At 38.9% G+C, this 25,645-nt stretch overlaps 1 protein-coding gene across 1 annotated transcript in view; it reads right to left on the reverse strand.

Annotated features, from left to right (window-relative positions):
• LOC125232459 (protein doublesex) overlaps positions 1-25,645 on the reverse strand; it is a 354,551-nt gene that overhangs the window by 93,809 nt on the left and 235,097 nt on the right. Inside the window, exon 3 of the mRNA XM_048138124.1 lies at positions 16,816-17,009. Within this exon, the coding sequence (XP_047994081.1) occupies positions 16,837-17,009 (173 nt within the window). The 3' untranslated portion in view covers positions 16,816-16,836. The remainder of the gene's footprint in view (positions 1-16,815; positions 17,010-25,645) is intronic.

The following is a 25,645-nucleotide window of genomic DNA, read 5'->3' on the forward strand; positions in this document are numbered from 1 at the left end:
CATTTTTTCATAATCATAATGTAATATTTGCCAGATTATCATTACCTAATCATCTATGCTCAGAGAATAAGCATCGCCATTCAGCGAGGCAATGCGGCCAGCCTTTTGGGCACGCTGCCTGTTAGTGGCGACTTGCAGGGTGTTTTTGAGTTGTAGGTGTGTGTGTGTGTGTTTTTTTTTAAGTATGTACTTTTAGGTTTAGTTTATGGACGGTGCATGTTGCGGATTTTCCATTGTCTTACTTTTTGACGAAGCTTGTGGCTAATAACGGATTTTGTATTCAGTTGACGAAGCCTGCGCTGCGTTGCGGATTTGAGAATATGGTCTCTGAATAAATACTTATCGATATTAAATTTTGAGTTTGTATAGCTTGGAAAAAATGCGTTGATATTAATTACAATAATTTATCATAAGTAATTCTGAAAGTTCTGAACCGGTTATCTTTTCAGGATTTAAATTAAAACCAGGTTAGGTTTGTTTTATAGCAATTCTGAAAAGTTAGATACGCGTTTCTGAGAAAAACAAATTTTGACTAACCAAAATGTGGACAAACGATACCTATTAAACATATAAAATCGGGTAAGTCACGTAAAATTGTCGAAGGTCACTCGAAATGTTTCGCTCCGTAACGAGGAGCATTTTCATTGAGCACTGATTTTTTTTCTCGTTACAGAGCGAAACATGTCGAGCTACCTTCGACTATTTTACGTAAGTTACCCGATTATACATGTTTAATATGTCAGTGGTAATATGTTAATGGTAGTTTTATTATTAAAACGATACCCACATTGTGACTTAAGACTTTATCAGCAATTCCCGATAAGTTTGTACATTTGGATCAAGTTTCCGATTTGGATAAAAATTGGTAGGCTGATAGAGTCCATGATGCTGAGCAAGATCCACTAGGTTTCCCAAAATGTCCTAGGTTGATCGTATGAAACTTTCCTTTTTTGTTACCGAAAATGTATAGAAATCTGGTGACAAAAATGGAAGGTTTCATACAAACTACATAGGACATTTTGGGAAACCTAATGGATCTCGCTCAGCATCATGGACTCTATCAGCCTACCAATTTTTATCAAAATCGGAGACGTCAAACTTTTCGGGAATTACACTTATAGGAACCAATAGAGTGAATTTATTGTATGTTTCTAATATTCCGTGCTAAAATAAAGTACCTTTTCCCCTCACTAGCTCGGAAACACGTGTTTTGTCCTTTAATACCAGCGGGTAAAAACGCATTTTATCCACTAGTGGGTAAAGTAATTTGACCTTGAATAAAGTCAAATTAACTGCTTTAAAATTGATAAAAGTAGATGAATCTAGTAATAAAGATGATTTACCACCTGTGGAACTACTGGAAGCAGTGATAAACGCATTTTTATGCGTTGTAGTTTCCTCGCTATAGTGACTGGCCAAACACTTTTGTGTTACACTCGGTGCAAATGTATTTTACTTCAAAATTAAAATTTTGAAAAAACCACGACCGCGACATAGTGGACCGATTTTCATGAAACATGGCTAAGAACACTCCCGACTAACTCAGCTTTCAGACAAAAAAAACTAAATCGAAATCGGTTCCGTTCGAACTACAGACAGACAGACAGACAGACAGACATACACACAGACAGACACGTCCTTCGTTCGTCGGGGGTTAAAAAGCAGTTTCGTTTTATCAATTCCACACTCACGTTAAAATAAAAAACCCCGACCGCGACCTAGTGCCCTGATATGAAACATGGCTAATAACTATTACATTGTGGAGTGTCACAATTTATTATGTAACGAAACTACATAGATAAAAGCAGTTTCAGACTGACGGTTATCATTACTGGCCATAAAAATGGTAATGAAAATAAGTAAAGACGCTCCTGCCGGCCAAGCCGAAATGACGATGACGCTAGACGCCGATCGAAACACAGCCCAAACCTTTCATTTGAGATAAAAATAAAAAAAGGTATACTAGCTTTTGCCTGCAGCTTCGCTCGCGTTAGAAAGAGACAAAAAGTAGCCTATGTCACTCTCCATCCCTTCAACTATCTCCAGTTAAAAAATCACGTCAATTCGTCGCTCCGTTTTGCCGTGAAACACGGACAAACAAACAGACACACACACTTTCCCATTTATAATATTAGTATGGATATAACAACATCTGACGACCGCTCTGGCCTAGCGCGTAGTGACCCTGCCTGCTAAGCCGCGGTCCCGGGTTTGAATCCAGGCATTTATTTATTTATTTAAACTTATTGCACAATTGGAAAAAAAAGTACAAATGGCGGACTTAATGCCTTAAGGCATTCGCTACCAGTCAACCATAGGGCCAAACAGATATTCGCGGATGTGGGTGCAGTGAGAAAAATAAATTTAGAAAGCATGACAACTATTGACAAGTATAGCAATATTATTTACAATCAATATAATACATAAATAATACGTTCATATCATTACACATATACTTATATTTTATACTTATATTTATTTGTGTGGTGAGCACAGATATTTGTTCCTGAGTCATGGATGTTTTCTATGTATATAAGTATGTATTTATCTATGTACGTAAGTATATCGTCGCCTAGCACCCATAGTACAAGCTTTGCTTAGTTTGGGGCTAGGTGATCTGTGTAAGGTGTCCCACAATATTAAAAAAAAAAAACACACAACACACTGCATGGTGAAATTGTTACTCGTTCAGAGATTTTTTAATAGTTATTTGTTATACAAGGGGGCAAAGTTTGCCGAGTGTCGAATTGAAAAACGAGCAAGTGATTCTATAGTTGAACCACGAGCGAAGCGAGTGTCCCTGAACTTGCGAATAAAATTTTGCAAGTGTAACACAAAACTTTTCCCCTTACTATAGCAGGAAACTACAACGCAAAAAAAATGCGTTTATCACTGCAGTAGTTCCACAGGTGGTAAATCATCTTTATTACTAGATTCACCTACTTTTATCAACTTTAAAGCAGTTAATTTGACTTTATTCAAGGTCAAATTACTTTACCCACTAGTGGATAAAATGCGTTTTTACCCGCTGGTATTAAAGGACAAAACACGTGTTTCCGAGCTAGTGAGGGGAAAAAATTATTATAACTCGTGGCCACAGACTAGCCAAGGCAAATGCGTGGCCTACGATAGAGCTAGCCCAGAAGATGCCTGTTCACACTAGATTTTGCTGGTTTATGAGCTGGGAATTAGAAAAGAATTCCACTCCTTGGCATGGACAATTGATAATCATCATTTTCTGAGCATTTCTTATTTTTTGCCATTTTTTTTTTATTTTGATTTTTTTAGGGAATTTTAGGTCAATTGTACTTAGAATCACGAGTACTTTCAATCTCACTGGGAGACAAAAGGTGTCCCAGAATTTCCATACATTTTTCTTACTTTCCTCTTTTGTTACCCCACACAACATGTACGGAAAATGGCAACAAAATAAGAAAAAAACGTATAGGACATTTTTTTTAACTACTAGGATTGAAAAAGCTAGTGATTCTGAGTAGAAATAGCATAATTTAATTTTTTCAAAAATATCACGATTCATAAAAGTGGCGAAAAAACAGAAATGCTCTTCTAACCATTTGCGCGTAGCTTGAGAAATTAGGGTAAATTAGAGAGACCTTCAAGTCTGTAAAAGTTTCGGCCGGCGGAAATAGTCTGAAAATGATGATTATCAAATCCTTAAATCAGCCTTGAGAATTAAAGGAAAGTAAGTGTATTAGAAAAAAAAACTTATAGCAAATAAATGGCCGACGGGCCGAACTAGGTAATATAAATAAATAAATAAATAAATATTATAAGGACATTCTTACACAGATTGACTGAGGCCCACGGTAAGCTCAAGAAGGCTTGTGTTATAGGTACTCAGACAACGGTATATATAATATATAAATACTTATATACATAGAAGACATCCATGACTCAGGAACAAATATCTGTGCTCATCACACAAATGAATGCCTTACCGGGATTCGAACCCGGGACCGCGGCGCAGCAGGCAGGGTCACTACCGACTGCGCCAGACCGGTCGTCATATATGCGGACATTAAACGTCGATACGAACTCTACATTATCCCAAAGTTTCATTCTTAAGAATTTGAGGAAGGTCTGGCGGTTCTGATGGGCCATTCCAGTGCATACAACAACAAAAAAACCGGCCAAGAGCGTGTCGGGCCACGCTCAGTGTAGGGTTCCGTAGTTTTCCGTATTTTTCTCAAAAACTACTGAACCTATCAAGTTCAAAACAATTTTCCTAGAAAGTCTTTGTAAAGTTTTACTTTTGTGATTTTTTTCATATTTTTTAAACATATGGTTCAAAAGTTAGAGGGGGGGGGGGGGCACTTTTTTTCCTTTAGGAGCGATTATTTCCGAAAATATTAATATTATCTAAAAACGATCTTAGTAAACCCTTATTCATTTTTAAATGCCTATCCAACAATATATCACACGTTGGGGTTGGAATGAAAAAAAATATCAGCCCCCACTTTACATGTAGGGGGGGTACCCTAATAAAACATTTTTTTCCATTTTTTGTTTTGGCACTTTGTCGGCGTGATTGATATACATATTGGTACCAAATTTCAGGTTTCTAGTGCTAACGGTTACTGAGATTATCCGCGGACGATATTATTATTTATGTAAAAACGATTACGATAATATTATTTATGTAAAAAAAAATATTGACATGTATAAATTGAATAGTGATGTACACCATTTTAACACCAGAAATAAAAATAAATTGGCGATCCCGCGATTCCGTTTACAAAAAGTGAATAATTCATTTATGGGGAACAGCGACGGACGGACGGACGGACGGACGGACGGACAGACAGACATGGCGAAACTATAAGGGTTCCTAGTTGACTACGGAACCCTAAAAAGAAGCAAAACGCTGAGAGTCCATGGCAGAGTATATCTATCTTTTAAGGAAAACTTACAACGGCTATTTTTGTGCTTTACTGCCCGGGCGCAGCCGGGTCGGGTCATTACTGTCCAAATAAGCTTCCAGGATTAAAGAGTCACAGAGTTAAATAAATATAATAGGTGACTAAAGTAACTGATGTGTTTGTAATGAGGAAGGTAGGTAATAAATTTAGTCTGTGAGCTAGGCATTTCATTAATGGCCGTTAAGGTCTTCGCTGTCTTATTTTTACTGTCTGTTAGGCCAATTCTAACTTACAGTAGTAACATTAGGACTTCTAAAGGATATCATTTGAATATCGTGCATTTCTCTCGTGCTTGTAGCAGTCTATCGCCGTGCTACAAGTACATGCTGGTGGCCGCGAGTTCGCGGCCTAATCAGGGGTGGCGCACGTTCTCACGGAACGCACGTTCGCACTTTTTATTTTTACTTTACGTTGCGAGTTTTTTTAAGGTTCATATGCGACGACCACGTGTGGAATGCTTAGTTAAATAGACATCATAAATAAAATAGGACAATCTTACACAGATCTACTATTGATTAAGTCCCACAGAAAAGTTCAATAAGGCTTGTGATGTTGGGACTTAAACAAAAATATATAAATACTGTATATACCTAGAAAGTACCCAAGACTGGAATATAAGAGTATAACATTTTATCTGAGTATTAATTCGTTTTAATCCATAGGCAACCCTATCGTCCGACGCTGCGCATGTGCGGCTCGTTTCTTAATTTGTTAGAATTTTGTACGCATTTAAAAGGCGGCATTTCGTGAACATCAAAGCAGTGGGCCTTCTGTACTTGTACTATTATATATTCTGTGCTTGTAGGTAGTAGGTACATAGTTGAATTGAACATGACATCATTTAGATATCGTTCTGTATCGTTTAAATTGTTCTGTATGAGTGTATGTCTCCTGTTTCAGTGTTATCAGTGACGTGCTATTAAAGGACAGTAATAATGGATAATATTGTCGAAGCAATAAATAGTGTGTAGTAGTTTAAATCGAATATCGTCAGTGTTGTATGTCGACAGAGTAACATCCCTAGTGCGCAAACAGTTCAAGTTGATAATCAAAACCAAGTGCGGGTAGTTCGAAAAACTCGCGCGGCTGTCAGAAGGTGTTGATGTCATTTCAAGCCAGTCTTCTCCGAGACCACGGGGACAACGCCGTCTCTGAAACGTTGGTCAGTTTAATATGTAGTCATACGCGATTTAGTCCCGATTTTAAAAATAATTATGAATAAACAGTGCTCCTTAAAATAAGGGTGAACAGGCACCTAGACGAGTTTGCTCCATCGTAGGCCACGTCTTCGCTTTGGGTATTCAAAAGGGCTTATTTCATATAACAGAGAGACAAGGCAAGTTGTGCTAGAGGGGCTGGTGTGGTCATTTCTCCAGACAAACGATGTGAACTGTGTTCTCCCTGGTTTTTAACCCCCGACGCAAAAACGACGGGGTGTTATAAGTTTGACCTGTCTGTCTGTCTGTGTATGTCTGTGAGATTGTAGCTCCCGAACGGATGAACCGATTTAGATTTAGTTTTTTTTGTCTGAAAGCTGAGTTAGCCGGGAGTGTTCTTAGCCATGTTTCCTGAAAATCGGTCTACTATGTCGCGGTCGGGGGTTTTTTCAAAATTTTAATTTTTTGAAGCTAAAGTAATGAATTCTCCAATTTTTGGAATTTGTCCCACGCCGCCAAGTAAAAGAGAAATATGAACATCTATGAACTTCGGTGTTCGAGGTAGATCCTTTGATGCAGCTGCCAACACCGTCTTTTGTTTTGCGACAGAATAATTAATAGGTACACTGATACATTTATAATGAGCTGCAAAACTGCATGGAGAAATTATGAATGAATTCATTGATAAAGCTACCTTCATCCTTGTAACATGCACATAACTACAATGAAATCCATACTAATATTATAAATGGGAAAGTGTGTGTGTCTGTTTGTTTGTCCGTCTTTCACGGCAAAACGGAGCGACGAATTGACGTGATTTTTTAAGTGGATATAGTTGAAGGGATGGAGAGTGACATAGGCTACTTTATGTCTCTTTCTGACGCGAGCGAAGTCGCGGGCAAAAGCTAGCAAAGAATAAAGAATACTCACATTATTACATCGCTATTGCTGCGACAATTGCGACATGTTCCGGGCCAAGCCGCGTGAACCCCTATATGCCTGAAGAGGGGCCTCCAAATTGGCTCGAAACGTGAGTACAACCGTAGATTCATTAATTATTTGAATATGTCTCACGAAAGTTTAACGTGATTCCGTATTCTTGAGATTGTCAAAGTCCTGAGAAACATTGTATAAGTGATTCGTCTTTCAAATGCAACAGTTGCGGTATCTTTGTAAGACATCAAGCATGTGTGTGGTCAGTAGCGTCGGATGCACTTAATTAAAATGCTTTTACACGGCAATCCGTTCTGTAAGTCCTATTTTTTTTACCTTTCGTAGAAGTCGATTGTGAGATTTAGGTTCAATTGGTGTGGGTGATCAAAATTTCGGTTTATTTCAACCATAGAGGAATAAGTAAATTTGTAGTGACATCTAACGACAATCATGCGTCAAATAGCGTAAATTATCAGTACTGCTACTTGTCAATAGATGTCGCGACGAACGATAAGAGTCTAATTGCTCATCAATTTTTAGTTAATATTACAATAGTATTAATCAGTATTCTGTTTTCAATTCCTTCTGCTTGTAATAGAAGTTGTAAACTGTTCTAATATAATTTTTTGGCAGACGAGACACTTTTGACACCTAGTATCGAGTAGTGGTACTGATAATTTACGCTACTTGACGCGTGATTGTCGCTAGATGCCACTACAAATAACCCGCATTCACTGATGGATAGAGTTACAACTCTTCCCTTATGATTTCAACCCGTCATTTGCTAAGAGTGGCACTGAATTTTGAGCTGTGGATAGGTGAGAATGGAGGCAATAGAAAACAATCTCTGGGGCCGAAGCCCGTGGAGATATTGACAGAAGTTGTATACATATACGACTGGCTTTAGGAACTCAGTTAGCGCGTTGTAGAATTAATACAAATTTCCGCACTTGCCTACTAGCAGACGTTTAGCGCCATCTATTACAAAATTGTGGAACGACTTTAGCAGTGACAAAGAAAACGCCAGTTTTATATACTCTGCACGCTGCCTATTTTTTTGAAGACACAGGCGTTAATTTAAAATTATGTAATACTAGCTTTTGCTCACGGCTTCGCTCGCGTTAAATTTGAAAATTGCGGAATGCTCCATACAACCCCCCCCCATTTTCCACCACTCCATTCCTTCAACGGACGTTGAAAAATCTAAAATCTCTACTTAATAATCACGTCAATTCGTCGCTCCGCTTTGCCGTTTGGTATGGATACTGTTTATGAACGGACAAGAGGGGGCAAAATAAAAAAAAATCTGTCTAGGTGGTCCAAGACATGCACTAACCTTCTCTCCGGGAGTCAGGAACCGCAGGCAGGATTGGCCGGGGCCCACAATTCACCAAGGAAGCACAACCGTTCTCGCACATGCCTTATAACAGTCTGTCAGGTGTCAACAACTAGTTAGAGGGCCGCGCGGGCGGGGCGAGGCGCGAGGGGGGAGAAACATATCTTTTAAATATATATGGTTAGGTAGGTAGAATTATAGGTAGAATTTTGAACAGATACATAATATTACGACTTGAAAACCACAAAAAACATTTATAAAGTTTACTTTAAATTAGGCAAAAACATCATTAGCCATGTTCATCTATAGATTGTCTGCACATGACATTGAACTCAAAATTTTCTGACATTAAGTTATGAGGCATAAAGTTCATCATGTCAGTGATGGACACGACATTAAGTTAGGTTCTATGACGTCAATACACGTCTGACAGCGTTTTCGGTGGCCAAAGTTAAAAAAATGTTACACACATTTTTAATCGAAAATACGTAGCCACCATACACTTTTAATACCCAAAATCTATAAATAGGAAACAATCTTTTGCCAAATTCGATAAGAGTCTAGTAGCCTATTGTTGACACTATCAGTGACCGGCGGTAAAAGCTTAAACGCTACTTAAAGGATATTACTTCGTTTCAAATAGGTTTAGTAGTGGTCGTATAGCGGCTTTATAAGCCATCAGCTGTTGGTAGCCTGTCTCCCTCGTTAAAACGTTGTTAAACGAAAAACATCAGGCCCCGTAGCCGAATGGCATTTCTCCGACACCAAACGAAAGCGATACGCCGCTGGCTCTGTCGCGCCAATACGCAAGCGCGATAGAGATAGATATCTACTAGCGCTTCGTTTCGTGAGCGTTTCGTGAGCGATTGTGCCATTCGGCTGGCCACCCTGGGGCCCATTTCCCGAAAGGTACAAGCCTTGTATTACAAGTGTGTTTCCATGACAACCCATACGATTTGACAGTTCGCGCACTTGTAATACAAGGCTTGTACCTTTCGAGAAACGGGCCCCTGCTCGTACACATTTTAGAACATAGTTATTGCTGTATCCATACTAATATTATAAATGGGAAAGTGTGTGTGTCTGTTTGTTTGTCCATCTTTCACGGCAAAACGGAGCGACGAATTGACGTGATTTTTTAAGTTAAAAGCTAGATTTATATAAACCACAGATATAAACGGTTTCTGAACTTGAAATAAATATCGTATACAAAGAAAAAGTGACCAAGGCCTCCAAGTGTCCCGAGCTGGAATCGAACTATAGCGTCCTCCGTTTACCGGACGGATGCCTCAACCTCTCGGCCATCGGATCACGAGGGCAAATGAATGATAATTTATAATATATTAACTAGAAGCAAATTTCATAGATTTAGTGTTAAGTTATATTGTTTCTGTAAATTTGTTTTTTTTTTTTAATATAATTTTGACGATTCGAAAGAGGTTGTAAAATCCTACTTGAATAAACGATATCTTATTTTATCTTATCTTAAAGGTCGAAAATTTCAAGTATTATATATATGACAATTTCCGAAGGCTCGTGGCGCCCTCTGCCGTCCCTGAGTTCTCCGTTCGTAAGGGCCAACCTTAAAATATAATACCTATTTTCTATGAAAATAATTTAATTGGTTCTTAGAGTAGGTAGATTAGCCTTTTAACCTTAACAACGACATTGGTCTAAGCGCGACAGCGGTGAGCGGCAGCCATACGTGCGAATGAAAAGTCCCATCGCTGTGTCTCGCTCCAATGTACGGCCGCCGCTCACCGCTGCCGTGCTTAGACCAATGTCGTGGCCGAGCCGTAACAACAGCAAATAGGGATACAATGAGGAGGCACACTGACATTTTATACCGCCCGGCGATTTTTTTTTCAAAAAAATTTTTTTCTAAATTAAAATTTTGTTAGATTTTTGGTCGCCTAACGCCGATTCCGCGTCTATAGGGAAACCCTTATAAGGTGCATTAGGGTAATTCCGAATGTCAGAAATGCTCTACTAATTCCGAAAGGGGAATCTTGATGTGATGGAAATAATGGTGGTTTTTATAAGACTTTCAAAATTAGACGACTTTCGGAATTACCCTAATGCACCTTACATGTCTTTGGTATTTTTTATTACCCGACTACGGCAACGCAAAAGGAGGGTTATGATTTTGACCGCTATGTATGTGGGTATGTGGGTATGTATGTATGTATGTATGTATGTATGTATGTATGTATGTATGTATGTATGTATGTATGTATGTATGTTCATCTGTTCCCTCATAACTTCTAAAGTACTAGTTAGAATTTGACAAACGATATGTCATTCGAATCGTCTTAATCGTCCGCTGGTTATAGGCTGGTTGACGTCACCGCAAACGAAACATGGCGCCCTCTAGAGGTCATAAAGTAACGAAGCAAAAAAATAAAATGAAGTTAGGATGACATGTTGTATATCATTTGAAAGGGCTTAGTTAGCATATTTCAAATATGTACTGTTAGCTTTTATTTCCAGCATTACTTGATTACACCGGATAATTCACTAATTTCTCGGAAAAAATTACTATTTGCAAATCCGCAAGCGCTCTGCCATAGTTCCGTGCATTATCCGACTGCGGTTACACAACAAGGCTTTTGCCAAAGGAACTAATTTGGCTGCTTTATATAATTATTTTATTAAAGACGCAATATTTTTTCGACCTAAAGTTCAATTTCGTACAGCAAATTGTCATAATAACAACTAGACGTAGTTTGACACTGTTTTGACATTCTGACGTGTATCATAGATTGTAGGACACCTTAGACGTAGTAGATGTTACGTCATCATGGCATAATGAGTTTCCACTACGACAATATTGTATTATTAAAAGCCAGTTAATCATCTAAAATTAATATAATTTTCATAAAGAGAGAGAAATGCGGTATCACGATACTGATTGTCAGCTATACCTGTCTCTTTCAGTATACGGTATGCTTCATGAGACGCAGACGCAGAGAGCGTAGACGCAGACCTAAACCTACTTAAAGACTCACGCGGGCCTAAGCCGGGCGCCGAAGGCGCCCTCTAACTTAAAGTGTCGACGAACGCGGTCATGAGCCGGGCGTCTTCGGCGCCCTCTAACTTAAGATGTACTATAAACGCTCGCGGTCCTAAGCCGAGCGCCTAAGGCGCCCTCTAACTTAAAGTGTCGGGCGAAGCCCGACGCACGCGGTCCTAAGCCAGGCGCCTTCGGCGCCCTCTAACTTAAAGTGTCGGGCGAAGCCCGACGCACGCGGTGCTACTATATTCAATGTTATAATAAGTTTGTAAATTTTATAAATACTTGCAGAGATTCAGAAGATAGCCGTGGTCGTATGCCACTTGTGTACTTACTTGTGTTTATAATTGTGGCATACACACGGTTAAATCTTATTATAAAATTTACAAAATTATTATTGAGTTTATGTATTGAAAAGAATACACAGCTGTGAATTTCATGCATGATAATTTCATAAAACAATTCTATCTTGTTTCATACTTTTTAGAGCACATTTTATAGTAGTCGGGTTTTAGTTTTTGAACTTATTTTTTATGTGGTAAAGGCCCATTCACACTGTGTCCGCTTTGCATGAAATACTATAACTAATTATGAGCCGCACTGAAGCATACATTATTACCATATTGCCGAGAAACTTAGTTAATAGTTAACCGCGCCCCGGAAAGAAGTAACTCATTACGCATAAGGTTACCTCAACTGATAAGTCTAATTAATATACAATTATGCATATGTATTACTCATAGCTAACAAGGCGGGCCGATTCTTAAAGATAAGATAAAATATAAAGATAAAAATTCATTTAATCAAGTAGGATCAAATAGACCGCTTTTGCATCGTCAATATCTACATTATATCTCAAACATGCACAATTACAATACAGAATAATTATATTATATAATGAAAGATGTCAAACAGGAATTGAATTACTGAACAGGTACTAAACTAAAGCTAACTAAGAATTAAACCATGCGCGTAAAGTATTGGTATTAACCTATTGGTATTTATGTCATTTCATAATAATAATGAGTAGAAAAATAATTAGATTTCATGCAACATCAAAATATTTACAAATTATACATACCTAGAAAATCAGCAAATTTGCATCGTCAAACAAAATATATAATACAATCAACAATTTTACTACATTTAAATTATACAATTGATTCCAAAATAATGAAGAGAAAGTTTTGATACATTAAACAGTTACTTAAACATCAAATTTAATACAAGTTATTATAATAAAATTAATCAGTAAATTAAGGCACCGCACTTTTATCATTAACATACTCTTCAACAGTGTAGTAACCTTTTTTCATTAAAGAGGTTTTTAAATATTTTTTTATAGTTATTATAGGCAAATTAAGGACCTCTTTGGGCAATTTGTTATAGAATAATATACATTGCCCGAAAAAAGATTTATATATTTTACGAACACGAAACTTTTGCATGGCTATTTTATGCTTGTGTCTAGAACTACTCATTTTCTTAAACGAATCTATGTGCTTAAGAGCATAATACATTATACACTTGTAAATATATTGCGACGCTGTTGTTAAGATGTTTATTTCTTTGAATCTATCTTTTAAAGAATCACGATGCCCCATCTTGTAAATAGACCTGATGGCCCTTTTTTGTAGAACAAATATTGTTTGTATATCCGCTGCCTAACCCCACAGTAATATCCCATATGACATTAAATTATGAAATTGGCTAAAATATACTAGACGTGCCGTTTCTATGTCTGTCAACTGCCTTATCTTTCTAACTGCGAAAGCCGCTGAACTTAATTTGCCCGCCAATGACGATATGTGAGGACTCCACTGCAAATTTGTGTCCAAAGTAAATAATAATAATAAATAATAAATAAATATTATAGGACATTCTTAGTTACACAGATTGACTGAGGCCCACGGTAAGCTCAAGAAGGCTTGTGCTGTGGGTACTCAGACAACGATATATATAATATATAAATACTTATATACATAGAAAACATCCATGACTCAGGAACAAATATCTGTGCTCATCACACTAATAAATGCCCTTACCGGGATTCGAACCCGGGACCGCGGCGCAGCAGGCAGGGTCACTACCGACTGCGCCAGACCGGTCGTCGATAAGTTAATCCTAAAAAGTCGAAAGTTAAACCTAAAAAGACAGTTTTCTCTACTAATTCCAACCGCTCTCCATTCAAATTAACATTTATATTGCTATCAAGCTTAACATTAGGTAACGTAAATCGCATGCACTTCGTTTTTTGAGGATTAAGTAACAGGTTGTTCTTTGTAAACCAGTTTGAAACTTTCGCAAGAATGTCATTAATAGTATTATAATCAGTGGTATGTCTATTTATTTTAAAAATTAAAGATGTATCATCTGCAAATAGAACGATTTTGCAACAGTTTTCTACAATGCATCTCTCTACAATGCATTCTTATCTACAGACCATGTAACAATTGGAACTAAAGTACAGCGGAGCAAATCTCGACTGGGGGACAAATTTAATGTAACTGGTCCATTTTTTCCATGTTTTACAATGTTTGCATTATTAAATAGGGTGTCCACCGGTTATTTAAGGTAGGCGTGTTCAGTGGATACATGTAGAACTCAACACCATAGTGTAACAATGGAAAAATGTCACCAGTATCAGATATCTTCAACTCATGTAGATTTGACAAATCTACGCGTCAGCGTGGGCGCAAAGTATACCGTGGAAACTGAAGGAACGCTATCTATGTTAACCAAATGCAAAGCATGCAAGGATATGCAAGCGTCCCCACTGTAACTACAATTTAATGTCAACAAAGTATGGAAATAATCAATTGACTTTTAAATAAGATGCTAATTGTTTTAATGTTTGATTTGTGTTCGATAATCGACATGCAATTTTATTGTCCTCTTAGCACAACTATTGAGAGTTTCGAATGATTCACGGTTATTTTCATTAGTCTTATATTGACCGGGTTATAGACCGTGATTACCTTTTTGATTTTTGTCGAGCTCCCGATATTTCGACGCAGTTGCTTGCATCATGATCACGGAATACTGAAGAAGGTGGGTGGATGTCAAAGTTGCGTAGACAGCGCGCACAACTATTGTACTACTAGTGTCACAGTCACAAGTTCACAACTAGTCATTTTAACCAACAGCACACCTCGGACACCGACGATCAAATATATGAAAGAGGCGCGTTCCTAGCACACAGTCTAAGCTCGTGTATGTGAACGCGTACTATGTATCAGAGAAATATGACAGGTCGACTGTTCGCGTTTTTGACAGGCGGTGACAGTGAGGTCACCGAGAGGGAGTGGGCGACACAGCGGGGAGCGGGAGTGGCCATACTGTGCGATAGTACTTTCATTATACTGTGCCAGTATATGTAGAGTAAGTATTCAATAAAGTTACGACGCTTAATGTCACTGCGATTCTGTTCCATCACGTATTTTATGGCGTTTGCTAGATACTTCGACACTTATTTCGATACTGTATCTTGAACAGACCGTTATGGATACAGATGTTTAGATGGAAATGGTAATACAACCAAGTTTTAAAGATAAACCAAAGAAGAACTGTCAAAAATTTTAAGTGATACCAAAATTGAAACAATGTCAAGTCTTCCTTGAGTATTTACATTTAGAAATTATACATATACATATATGAAAACGAGAATAGTTTCCTTTTCTGTTTAATCGAAACGGAAATCACCCACTGTATCCTCTAAACTTTTACTGAAAAGTACAATTAATCCGTCAAGATAAATTGAGTAGGCCGCTAGCGGCCGTTGCCTGTCGTCACAAAAGGTCACGTTTTTTCATTTATAGTCTGCCTCTTTTGCACTCATAGGATGAACACGGTGACGGCTTCTCTTTTGCACACTTCAGCAGTCTTTAAGCGTAAGCGAAATAATAGGTCTGTGAGATGAAGTTAGATAGGTCACGTACGCGTCACTTCATGACATGACGTTATAATACGGCACGACATTGCGTTAACAGAATAACAGGCCTTAATAATAGACAGTTTAGTAGAACGGTTCATAAGCTTTTGAAACCGTCTTTCTATTTTTCCTTGCTCTGATCAAACGCTACGACTTTTATTAATACTTAAAGGTTACGATACAGTGTACATTTCTCAAAGCTAAAAGATACAAGCGGAAGTCTCTTTTCAACTTGTCATATTAGAGAGTGACTACGGCCACAGAATATATAATAGTACAAGTACAGAAGGCTCACTCCTTTGATGTTCACAAAACGCCGCCATTCTAAATTCTTACCTACATTAACAAACGGACCGCACGCGTGCAGACGACATTGAATTCTATTGCGCCGCGCGAAGGTCGTCGCCACTGAATGGGCCGCGAACTCGCGGCCGCCGGCATGTACTTGTAGCGCGGCGAAAGGATCGCGGAGTGAGCCGCCCCTGCTACGGCTTGTAATTTGTAACTTGTAGCTTTGAGAAATGGGCCACAGGCCGCGGGCTACATATAGGGCGCAAAAGCTTTAAAAACGTCTTTCTATAAAGCATGGTCGCGCGATAGACGATAAAATATCAGGCCGTCCCTATCGCACTTACAAATAGTGCGATAGGGACGGCCTGCTATGTTATCGTCTATCGCGCAACCATACTTCCCGTGCTGATGTTTTAGTATAAGGCCCGTAACGCTCGTAATGAGCGTGCAGCGAGGCGGGGCGTGTAGCGTGCATGTCAAACAATTGAAGATCATACAAGTGTCCTGAGCCGATACTGTATAGAGTATACGGACCATTTTTTTCAAAGTTGTCCAACCCGCTCTTTTTTGTAACATGGGTATTTTTTACGCGATTCATACTCAGAATCGCGAGGTCTTTCGATCCTGATAGGAGAAAAAAAAAATGTCCCAAGATTTCCATACATTTTTCAGACCTTCCATTCCGTTACCGCCATACAAAATGTATGAAAAAATGGTAACGGAATGGAAAAAAACTTTGGGACACTTTTTTTCTCCTACCAGGATTGAAAGAGCTCGCGATTTTGAGTGGAAACCACATAAATATTTCCAAATCCAAAAAAAGTGAAGTGGACAACTTTGAAAAAAATGGCCGTACGCAAGCTCGCCCGCCCCCGGCCCGTCGAACGCTCCCCGAGCGTCCATTTATAGATAAAGGTGACATACCGATAGAGGCGCCGTGTGGATGTCAAACAATTGAAAATCATACAAGAGTCCTGAGTCGACGCTGTATAAGAGTATACGCACGCTCGCCCGCCCCGCGGCGCGCCCACCAAACGCTCCGCTCCGAGCGAACGCTTACGGCTCAGCCACGAGATTGGTTTAAACGCGACAGCGCTGAGCGGCGGTCATATGTTGGAGCGAGACACAGCGATGGGGCCGTATGGCTGCCGCTCACCGCTGTCGCGCTTAGACCAATGTCGTGGCTGGGCCGTTATAGGTAAAAGGTGACTTACCGATAGCGGCGCGGTGTGGGGCTACAAGTGCGCGGGCGGCGGCGAGCGCACGAGCGGCACGGGCAGGTGCGGCGCGTACTCTCGCGACAGCATATAGCGGGGCGAGCAACAGAACGACTCCTTGCGCGCTTGCAGCTCCAGTAGCGAGCAAAGCGAGCGCTCGTACAACCGCCATTGGTGCACCACCCAGGAGGCTGAAAACATACACATACATAAATATATGAATTCCGAAGGGGACAGGAGGAGGGAGTAAACATAGTTATGGGCATTTTAAAAATTTGGGTCCCCCCAATTAGCGTGTTGTTAACAAAAATTAACTCGCTGTCAGTTTTGTGACGACAATTCATACTAATATTATAAATGGGAAAGTGTGTGTGTCTGTTTGTTTGTCCGTCTTTCACGGCCAAACGGAGCAACGAATTGATGTGATTTTTTAAGTGGAGATAGTTGAAGGGATGGAGAGGAATAGGCTACTTTTTGTCTCTTTCTAACGCGTGCGAAGCCGCGGGCAAAAGCTAGTTAAGCATAAAATCACAAAGCACTATAAGTACTTGATGGTCTCATCGGAAGATCAGCGTTGGAAGTCACCAGCAACACGCTGAGATGAGGCCATTTCGTGGCACTTCATTACTTTCTGTCTTGTTGTTATTATGTGTATTTTGTCTTGCCTGTGTTCACGAAAAATTGTTTATTCTATTCTATTCTAAATCTGTCCAAAAATGTACTTTTACACATTCTGAATGTAGATTATCGCTTAAAGTTTATGTAATTAACACAAAAACAATATTTTTATTGAAATTCCATGCACTACCGTCACAAAACTGACACAATGAGTTAATTTTTGTTAACGACTTACGCTAATTGGGGGATCCCAAATTCTGAAAATTCCACATATATAATCTACTTATAATACTTTACGAAGGCCATACCACAGTCGGCTTCTACGCAGTATAGTATAAGACTAGCCGGCCTAGGCGAAATGACAATCGTTGAAGCTAATAGACGCCGATCGAAACTCGAAACCCAGTCTAGCTCTGTCGCGCCAATACGTAAGAGCGATAGACGATACAACAACGATATTATCGTGTTTGTGCATTTGGCTACGTTCCCTGCAGTAATAACTCTTCAAACAAAAGTATGTGTGCGCGCCGTGTCCGTACGCAACACAGGTAAGCGGATGGGAACAACAAGAAAACACATAGGTGCGTATGCGCGGCGTTTGTAGAAGAGTTTCTGGTCTTTGACATATATTAACGGTTTCACTCTGTTTTTGACATATATTAACGGTTTGTGTAACCTTAAGCTAACAAACGCTACAACTATCTCGTTTGCCGATGATACAGCTATTTTGGTACGTGGAAAAAGCTGGCCAGAGGTTCAGAGGACGGCGGAGCTTAACTTGAAACTAGTGATGGATTGGCTCGACTCCAATTTATTAACATTAAATGTGCAGAAGACGAAATATCTGTGTTTTTCGATCGATTCCAGAGGCCAACCGCATGACGGATTTTACATTACGGTTAGACCGCAGAGCACGTTGCTCGGATCTCCCACTCACAACAACGGTAGCTTCTTGGAACGTTCCAATACCATACGATACCTTGGTGTATTGCTTGATTCTCACCTGACTTGGCGGCAGCACATCGAGTCACTTAAAACTCGAGTCCGTAAGCTCATGTTTGTCTTTCGCACATTAAGAAATTTTGCCTATCCCGAACTTTTGAGGACAGTCTACTTCGCTCTTTGTGAATCCATCCTATGCTATTGTAATTCAGCTTGGGGAGGGGCGGCAAAGACCCATCTTATCGGCCTAGAAAGAGCCCAACGTTCTCTCCTTAAGGTTATTTACCGTAAACCGTCTAGATACAGCACAAAAGAGCTTTACGCAGATGCAAATGTTCTCTCGGTTCGTCAGCTGTATTTCCGAAAAATTATGTATAATTACGGAAAACTGCATGATAAGGTCTTTGAAGCAGATACAAGACGCCGTCAGCGCTGGAAAACCCCAAAAACACGCACAAAATTTGCCCATAGATTTCACCCCTTTATTTGTCCGCTAGTTATGAAATCCTTTTGCAAACTTGATTCTACAAATAGACCACCTAGCAAACGGTATCTTACCAAGTGGCTTTCCCAGCTAGATTACCAAGACACTGAACTTCTTCTGTATGTGGCAAGCTAAGTACCTATATATTTTGTTTTATTTATGTTACTTAAACTTTGTTTAATGACGCCAATTTATAAGTATAGCTAAGTATATAAATATCTATCTTCTCATCTTAATTTATTATTAATATCCTCATATCATATTCATATTATAGTATAAATCTCTTACACACTAACAGATACATACCCGTACATTCAAGTAAATACTCGTACGTACACGCAGCTCAGTGTTGATACCAAATTATTTAAGTTTAAATATATTACGTTACACAAAAAATAAAAAATGTTATTTGTAAGCTCTTTGTACTTCCTTATGCAACTCGCTCTACGAATTGTATAGTTTTATAATATAGATTAAGGTACTAGTGCGATGAAACTGCGTCCTGTAACACAGGGTTTCCTAGCTCAGGACACAGGGTCGCGATTTTCTGTAATTGTTAATTTATATAATAAACTTTTTTCATTTTTTTTTTCTTACAATTCTTATACTGGTACATATTTCTACGACTATAAAGATAACGAGTTTTTTCCTGGATATCATTGAAGATGTGTTTTATCTGTATGGAGAAAATGAACAGCGACCCCAAATAAAGAAGCTTAAGAATAACATAATATTCGCAATAGCAATAATAGCGTCATTAATTATACTAACACAATTAGTAGCAGTTCGCGTCGCAATGTACTCATAAAATATACATCTCCAATGCATTAATATGTCATTCATATGCCATTGTGATGTTTGTGATGTGATGATGTGTCCAATTATAGTACAATTAGTAAGTATAAATAAACACAGGCTGTATTACCAAAATGGGCAGGCAGATCACTTGAAACTGCTAAAGCTGCAATTAAGGGGAGAGAAAACTAAATGTTGATATTGTGACAGGTTTATATGCCTCTGGGTACAAACAGGGGCGGCTCACTCCGTGATTCTTTCGCCGAGCTAAAAGTATATGCGAATTCGCGGCCGCCGGCGGCGGCATGTGCAGTCAACCAATTGGAACCCTAGGCCACTGTAGAACTATGTCATAGTGACGTTATAAATGAGATTGTAAAAAATCTCTTACTGCTTGTAATTTTGATATGGTTGTACAGTGGCCTAGGGTTAGTGGTTGACTGTACAGTCAAGTGTAAAAATATGGGTGCGTACAACTTATCAAAAATATGTCCCATAGCACTTTATGTCGGCGGAATAAGGTCTCAGTACATATTTTTGAGCGGATAAAATCGATACGTATTTTTGCACTTGACTGTACTTGTATCTCGGCGAAATTTCCATTAGAATTCAATGTTGGCTGCTCGCGTGCGGTCCGTTTGTTAATGTAGGTAAGAATTTAGGATGGAAGCATTATCTGAAAATCAAAGGAGTGCGCCTTCTGTATTAGCAGGCCTACGTCACTGGCTCGCGGTCGCGCGTTAAGTACCTACACGCTAGCCGTTCATTCGAATGAACAAGTGGCCGAGGGGCGCCAGCGCGCCACGCGCCCGCCTGTGTAGCCGCGTGGCACGTACCTACTATTCTTCTGAGTTTTTAACCCCCGACGAAAAAACGACGGGGTGTTATAAGTATGACGTGTCTGTCTGTCTGTCTGTCCGTCTGTCTGTCTGTCTGTTTGTCTGTCTGTGTGTGTGTCTGTCTGTGGCATCGTAGCTCCTGAATGGATGAACCGATTTCGATTTAGTTTTTTTTATTCGAAAGCTGTGTTAGTCGGAAGTGTTCTTAGCCATGTTTCATGAAAATCGGTCCACAAGGTCGCGGTCGGGGGTTTTTCAAAATTTTTATTTTGTGGTTAGGTTATACGTAGTGTTACTGAGGTACTAGTACTGTTATTATATTATGTGGTACAACCTGATAACTAGCTTGAATCTAAAATAGGCCATGAGGTATTGCACCAAGGATGCTGGCCGTATTTCTTCGCTGTATCACAATGTTGATATTGATTAAATAAACACATGGATTTATCCAGTATGTGATGAGTTAGAATGGAAATTAAAGACATTTTGGCTACAAGGTGTGTTTACGTTGTTCACAAATTCTATTGACGGCGACTTTATATACTAAGGCTCTGTTGCATCCAACCGCCTGCCACCGCACTGAGAGAAATTTGCATTGTGAATTTAACTAGTTCGACTTGTTGCGGTTTATCCGTTTGAATCAGCCAAACGTATGTTTAAAACAATATGTGTCAGGTTGTTTTTATAAAATCGACTTGTTGATTCAAATATATTTGCCGATTCAAATGACATGTATTTTCTCTCAGTGCGAATTTAGCGTTCGCTACTGTTTTTAACCCCCGACGCAAAAACGACGGGGTGTTATAAGTTTGACGTGTCTGTCTGTGTGTATGTCTGTCTGTCTGTCTGTCTGTTTGTCTGTCTGTCAGTACGTGTGTGTGTCTGTCTGTGGCATCGTAGCTCTCGAACGGATGAACCGATTTTGATTTAATTTTTTTGTCTGAAAGCTGATTTAGTCGGGAGTGTTTTTAGCCATGTTTCATGAAAATCGGTCCACTATGTCACAGTCGGAGTATTAATTCTTTATCAAAATTCTAATTTTATATAAGAACTTCCATAGACTGCTGCGTGACGTTGAAGTATCTAATAACTGTGGTTGATGCATCTAGCCCTAAAATAACCTCAATCCGTTACACGTGCGAAAAACTGACTTACAGACACCCAAGCTTCCTTACTTGACGATATGTGTATGTACTTCATTCTAATTGCAAGATTATGTCAAACAGGCTCACGGTAAAAACTTTACCGTACTCTAAATTACTGAGCGAGAGAAAGAGAGCATAGTTACACATAGCGCTGTCTCTTTCCAAACCATCGGTGTACTGAGAAATAGACAAAACAAGTGCGAGTCGGACTCGCGCACCGAGGGTTCCGTACAAACCTGCAAGGTTTACAAAGTTCGTTCATTACGACAATCGAGTCATAACTATGGTATTTTTATTGCAAAAAAATGGGTAGTAAGGTTAAAATTATTAAAAAAAAATATATTATGTGATGTAACTAAAAATTTATGGTTTTCGTAATTTTTCCTTTATCTATGCTATAAGACGTTGCTTCGTACCAAATTTCAAGATTCTGAGTTCACGGGAAGCACCCTGTAGGTTTTGATTCCCTTGCAAGTGTCGAAAATTTGCGGCATAAACGGCTGTATCTTTTGATTGCGTTGGCTTAGAAGTTTGATTTTTTCACAGCTTCAAGGGACAGTAGACCTTCAGCTGAATTTCAGCTTCATACCTCCACGCGTTCCTGAGAAAAAGGGTCTTGACAGACGGACGGACGGACGGACAGACGGACAACAAAGTGATCCTATAAGGGTTCCGTTTTTTCCTTTTGAGGTACGGAACCCTAAAAAGGGAGAATTATGAGCTTAATACGTAAATTGGTCATGAAAATGATACTGCAAAAAAAGATTCCTGACATTCTCGACCGCTCTCGCCTCCATATACACCGTGGGCCTGAATAACAAGAAAGATTATAACCACGTATTTTTGAAAACAAGTACATATTATATGACTCTAACTTGTAATTTGCGAAGAAAAAAAATATATTTTTTATTTTATTTTTGAATACTTTTACATGGGCTTTTGATAAGTCATAACAAAAATTAAGTTATGAGATCATTTTCATATTTTTAGGGTTCCGTACCAAAAAGGTACAACAGGAACCCTTATGGTGCGACTCTGTCCGTCTGTCTGTCCGTCTGTCACATTCCTAAATATCTCGAGAACTACTAATGCTATCAACTTGAAATTTGGAATACTTGTGAACATTGTAAACCTCTACAAATAGAAAGTATAATTTTTTTAAATATATTAATTTTAATTGTAGAAAATGGCCAAAATGGAAGGGGGCAAACTGTAAATTTTAAGTTACTAGGTCAAGTGGGGTATCGTTGGAAAGAGCTCAAATTGAACGTAAATAAGCTATTTTTTATAATTTTTTTGTTGTGGAAAAAAAAAGAATTTTGAAGGAAAATGTAAAAAAAAATACCGTTCCCCCTCCCCTTATCTCCGAAGTTTACTAACGAAAAATTATGAAAATTTTAGTAAACATTGGTTTTATGCTAAATATTACAGGAAAAATATAATCGTGTTTAAATAAATAATAAATAAATAAATATTGGGGGACACCTTACACAGATCAACTTAGCCCCAAACTAAGCAAAGCTTGTACTATGGGGTGCTAAGCGACGATATACATACTTAAATAGATAAATACATACTTATATACATAGAAAACATCCATGACTCAGGAACAAATATCTGTGCTCATCACACAAATAAATGCCCTTACCGGGATTCGAACCCAGGACCGCGGCTCAGCAGGCAGGGTCACTACCGACTGAGCCAGACCGGTCGTCAAAAGTTTGTATTTTGAATACTTTTTTTTTAATTCACAAAAAACTTTTCAGATTTTTACTTTCAATTTACCCACCCTTGCGGATGTATATCGTACTTCAAATTAATACGAGATGTTACGTAAACCATCTTCTGTCCAATAAAGTAAAAACTGTTTAAATCGGTTAACATTATAAAGAATTATCCCTGAAAAACCAGGTCGCGCAAATTAGTTAGCAAATTGACCGGGAGATGGCGCTATACACAATAATGCTCATTAGTACCTATATTTTTGTCTTCTAGTCAAGTCATTAGAGTTATATGAAAATATGAGATTATTTTTACTAGGTAGTTTGAAAGAAAGTTTGTACGGAACCCTCGGTGGGCGAGTCCGACTCGCACTTGGCCGGTTTTTTTCGAGTAACAGGCTGTTTTGTATGACAAGATTAGAATACATACTGTTGTAAACTTCAGTCGAAAATGCATTTACCCCCGACGCAAAAACGACGGGGTATTATAAGTTTGACGTGTCTGTCTATATCTGTGTGTGTGTCTGTCTGTGGCATCGTAGCTCCCGAACGGATGAACCGATTTAGATTTAGTTTTTTATGTTTGAAAATTTGTTAGTCAAGAGTGTTAAAAATGGCTAAGATCACGTTCGACTCCCGACTAAATCAGCTTTCAAACAAAAAAAACTAAATCGAAATCGGTTCATCACAGACAGACAGACAGGTCAAGCTTATACTTTGACGACCGGTCTGGCGCAGTCGGTAGTAACCCTGCCTGCTGCGCCGCGGTCCCGGGTTCGAATCCCGGTAAGGGCATTTATTTGTGTGATAAGCACAGATATTTGTTCCTGAGTCATGGATGTTTTCTATGTATATAAGTATTTACATATTATATATATCGTTGTCTGAGTACCCACAACACAAGCCTTCTTGAGCTTACCGTGGGTCTCATTCAATCTGTGTAAGAATGTCCTTTAATATTTATTTATTATTTATTTATTTATTTATTTATTATAACACGACACAAAAACGACGGGGGTTAAAAATGGGAACTTATATCGAGCGGTCGATAAATCGCGAACGTGAACAATTATCGCCCGATCGTGGGAACTCCGCCTCACGCGCATGCAACGGCGACCATTGCATTTTTTGAATCTCGTAAGACGGTTAATGAATTTAACTCTTAATTACTGTTGTCAATCAATCTCAGCGGCTCGAGTGATAGAAATTTTCAGCTTGGAAAAAATTGTTTTTCACCACAGCAAAAGTTCTCTTGATTATTCGAAAACGGATAGCAAAATTGCATTTTATCTATAAAAGTGCAAAGTAATTTTATACTTAAAAATTTGATGTCCTACCTTGGCTGGTAAAATTTACATGTAAATGACGATTTTGAATCGTAATTCATACTAATATTATAAATGAGAAAGTGTGTATGTCTGTTTGTTTGTCCGTCTTTCACGGCAAAACGGAGCGACAGATTGACGTAATTTTTTAAGTGGAGATAGTTGAAGGGACGGAGAGTGACATAGGCTACTTTTTGTCTCTTTCTTACGCGAGCGAAGCCGCGGGCAAAAGCTAGTATTTAATAAAATTGATGAAGGTTTTACAGTTAGTTTTTTATTCGTGTTCATATCCCACAGGCAACTTCTACGATACCCGTGGGGAAAAGGAATAATAAAATGGCACAGCTTTTATATAAATAAAAAATATGGTCCAGCTCTTTAAAGAAAAAAACACGGTGTTACTAAATAAGAATGTACTACAGCTACACCAATAATCGTACAGCTAGAAGAAATTACACAAGTTTATTCCACCGTCCCCATTCTACCATCGGACTCTTAGACGCACGGCCGGTGTCCATTCTCACTTGGTAGATATTCCGCGAATTCGCACAAAGTGCTTGGCTTCTTCTTTTCTTATGCGCACTGCCAAGGAGTGGAATTCCTTGCCAGCGGCTATATATCCGAGCTCATATAACCCGGCAACCTTCAAATCAAGACTGAACAGGCATCTTCTGGGCGAGCTCACTCCATCGTCGGCCACGTCTTTGCCTTTGGCTAGTCTTAAATATCATCGTATATTAAAAATATCGTCGTTCAGACCACCCTGTATCCAGTCGCCTGATAACAAACGTTCAATTTGATCGTTGCAGTATACTTTGTTACATGCGAGGAGTGCTAGCTTCAATTTTCTGCGAAACAGTTATTGCAGTGATATGTTTATCACCAATTATCAACGCATACCTTCTGCGCAGCAATGGAATCGTCTGCGCACCATAAGGCAGCGCTTCTCAAAGTTTTA

Source organism: Leguminivora glycinivorella, chromosome 13 (genome assembly GCF_023078275.1).
Source record: "Leguminivora glycinivorella isolate SPB_JAAS2020 chromosome 13, LegGlyc_1.1, whole genome shotgun sequence".
NCBI classification, from domain to species: Eukaryota; Metazoa; Arthropoda; class Insecta; order Lepidoptera; family Tortricidae; genus Leguminivora; species Leguminivora glycinivorella.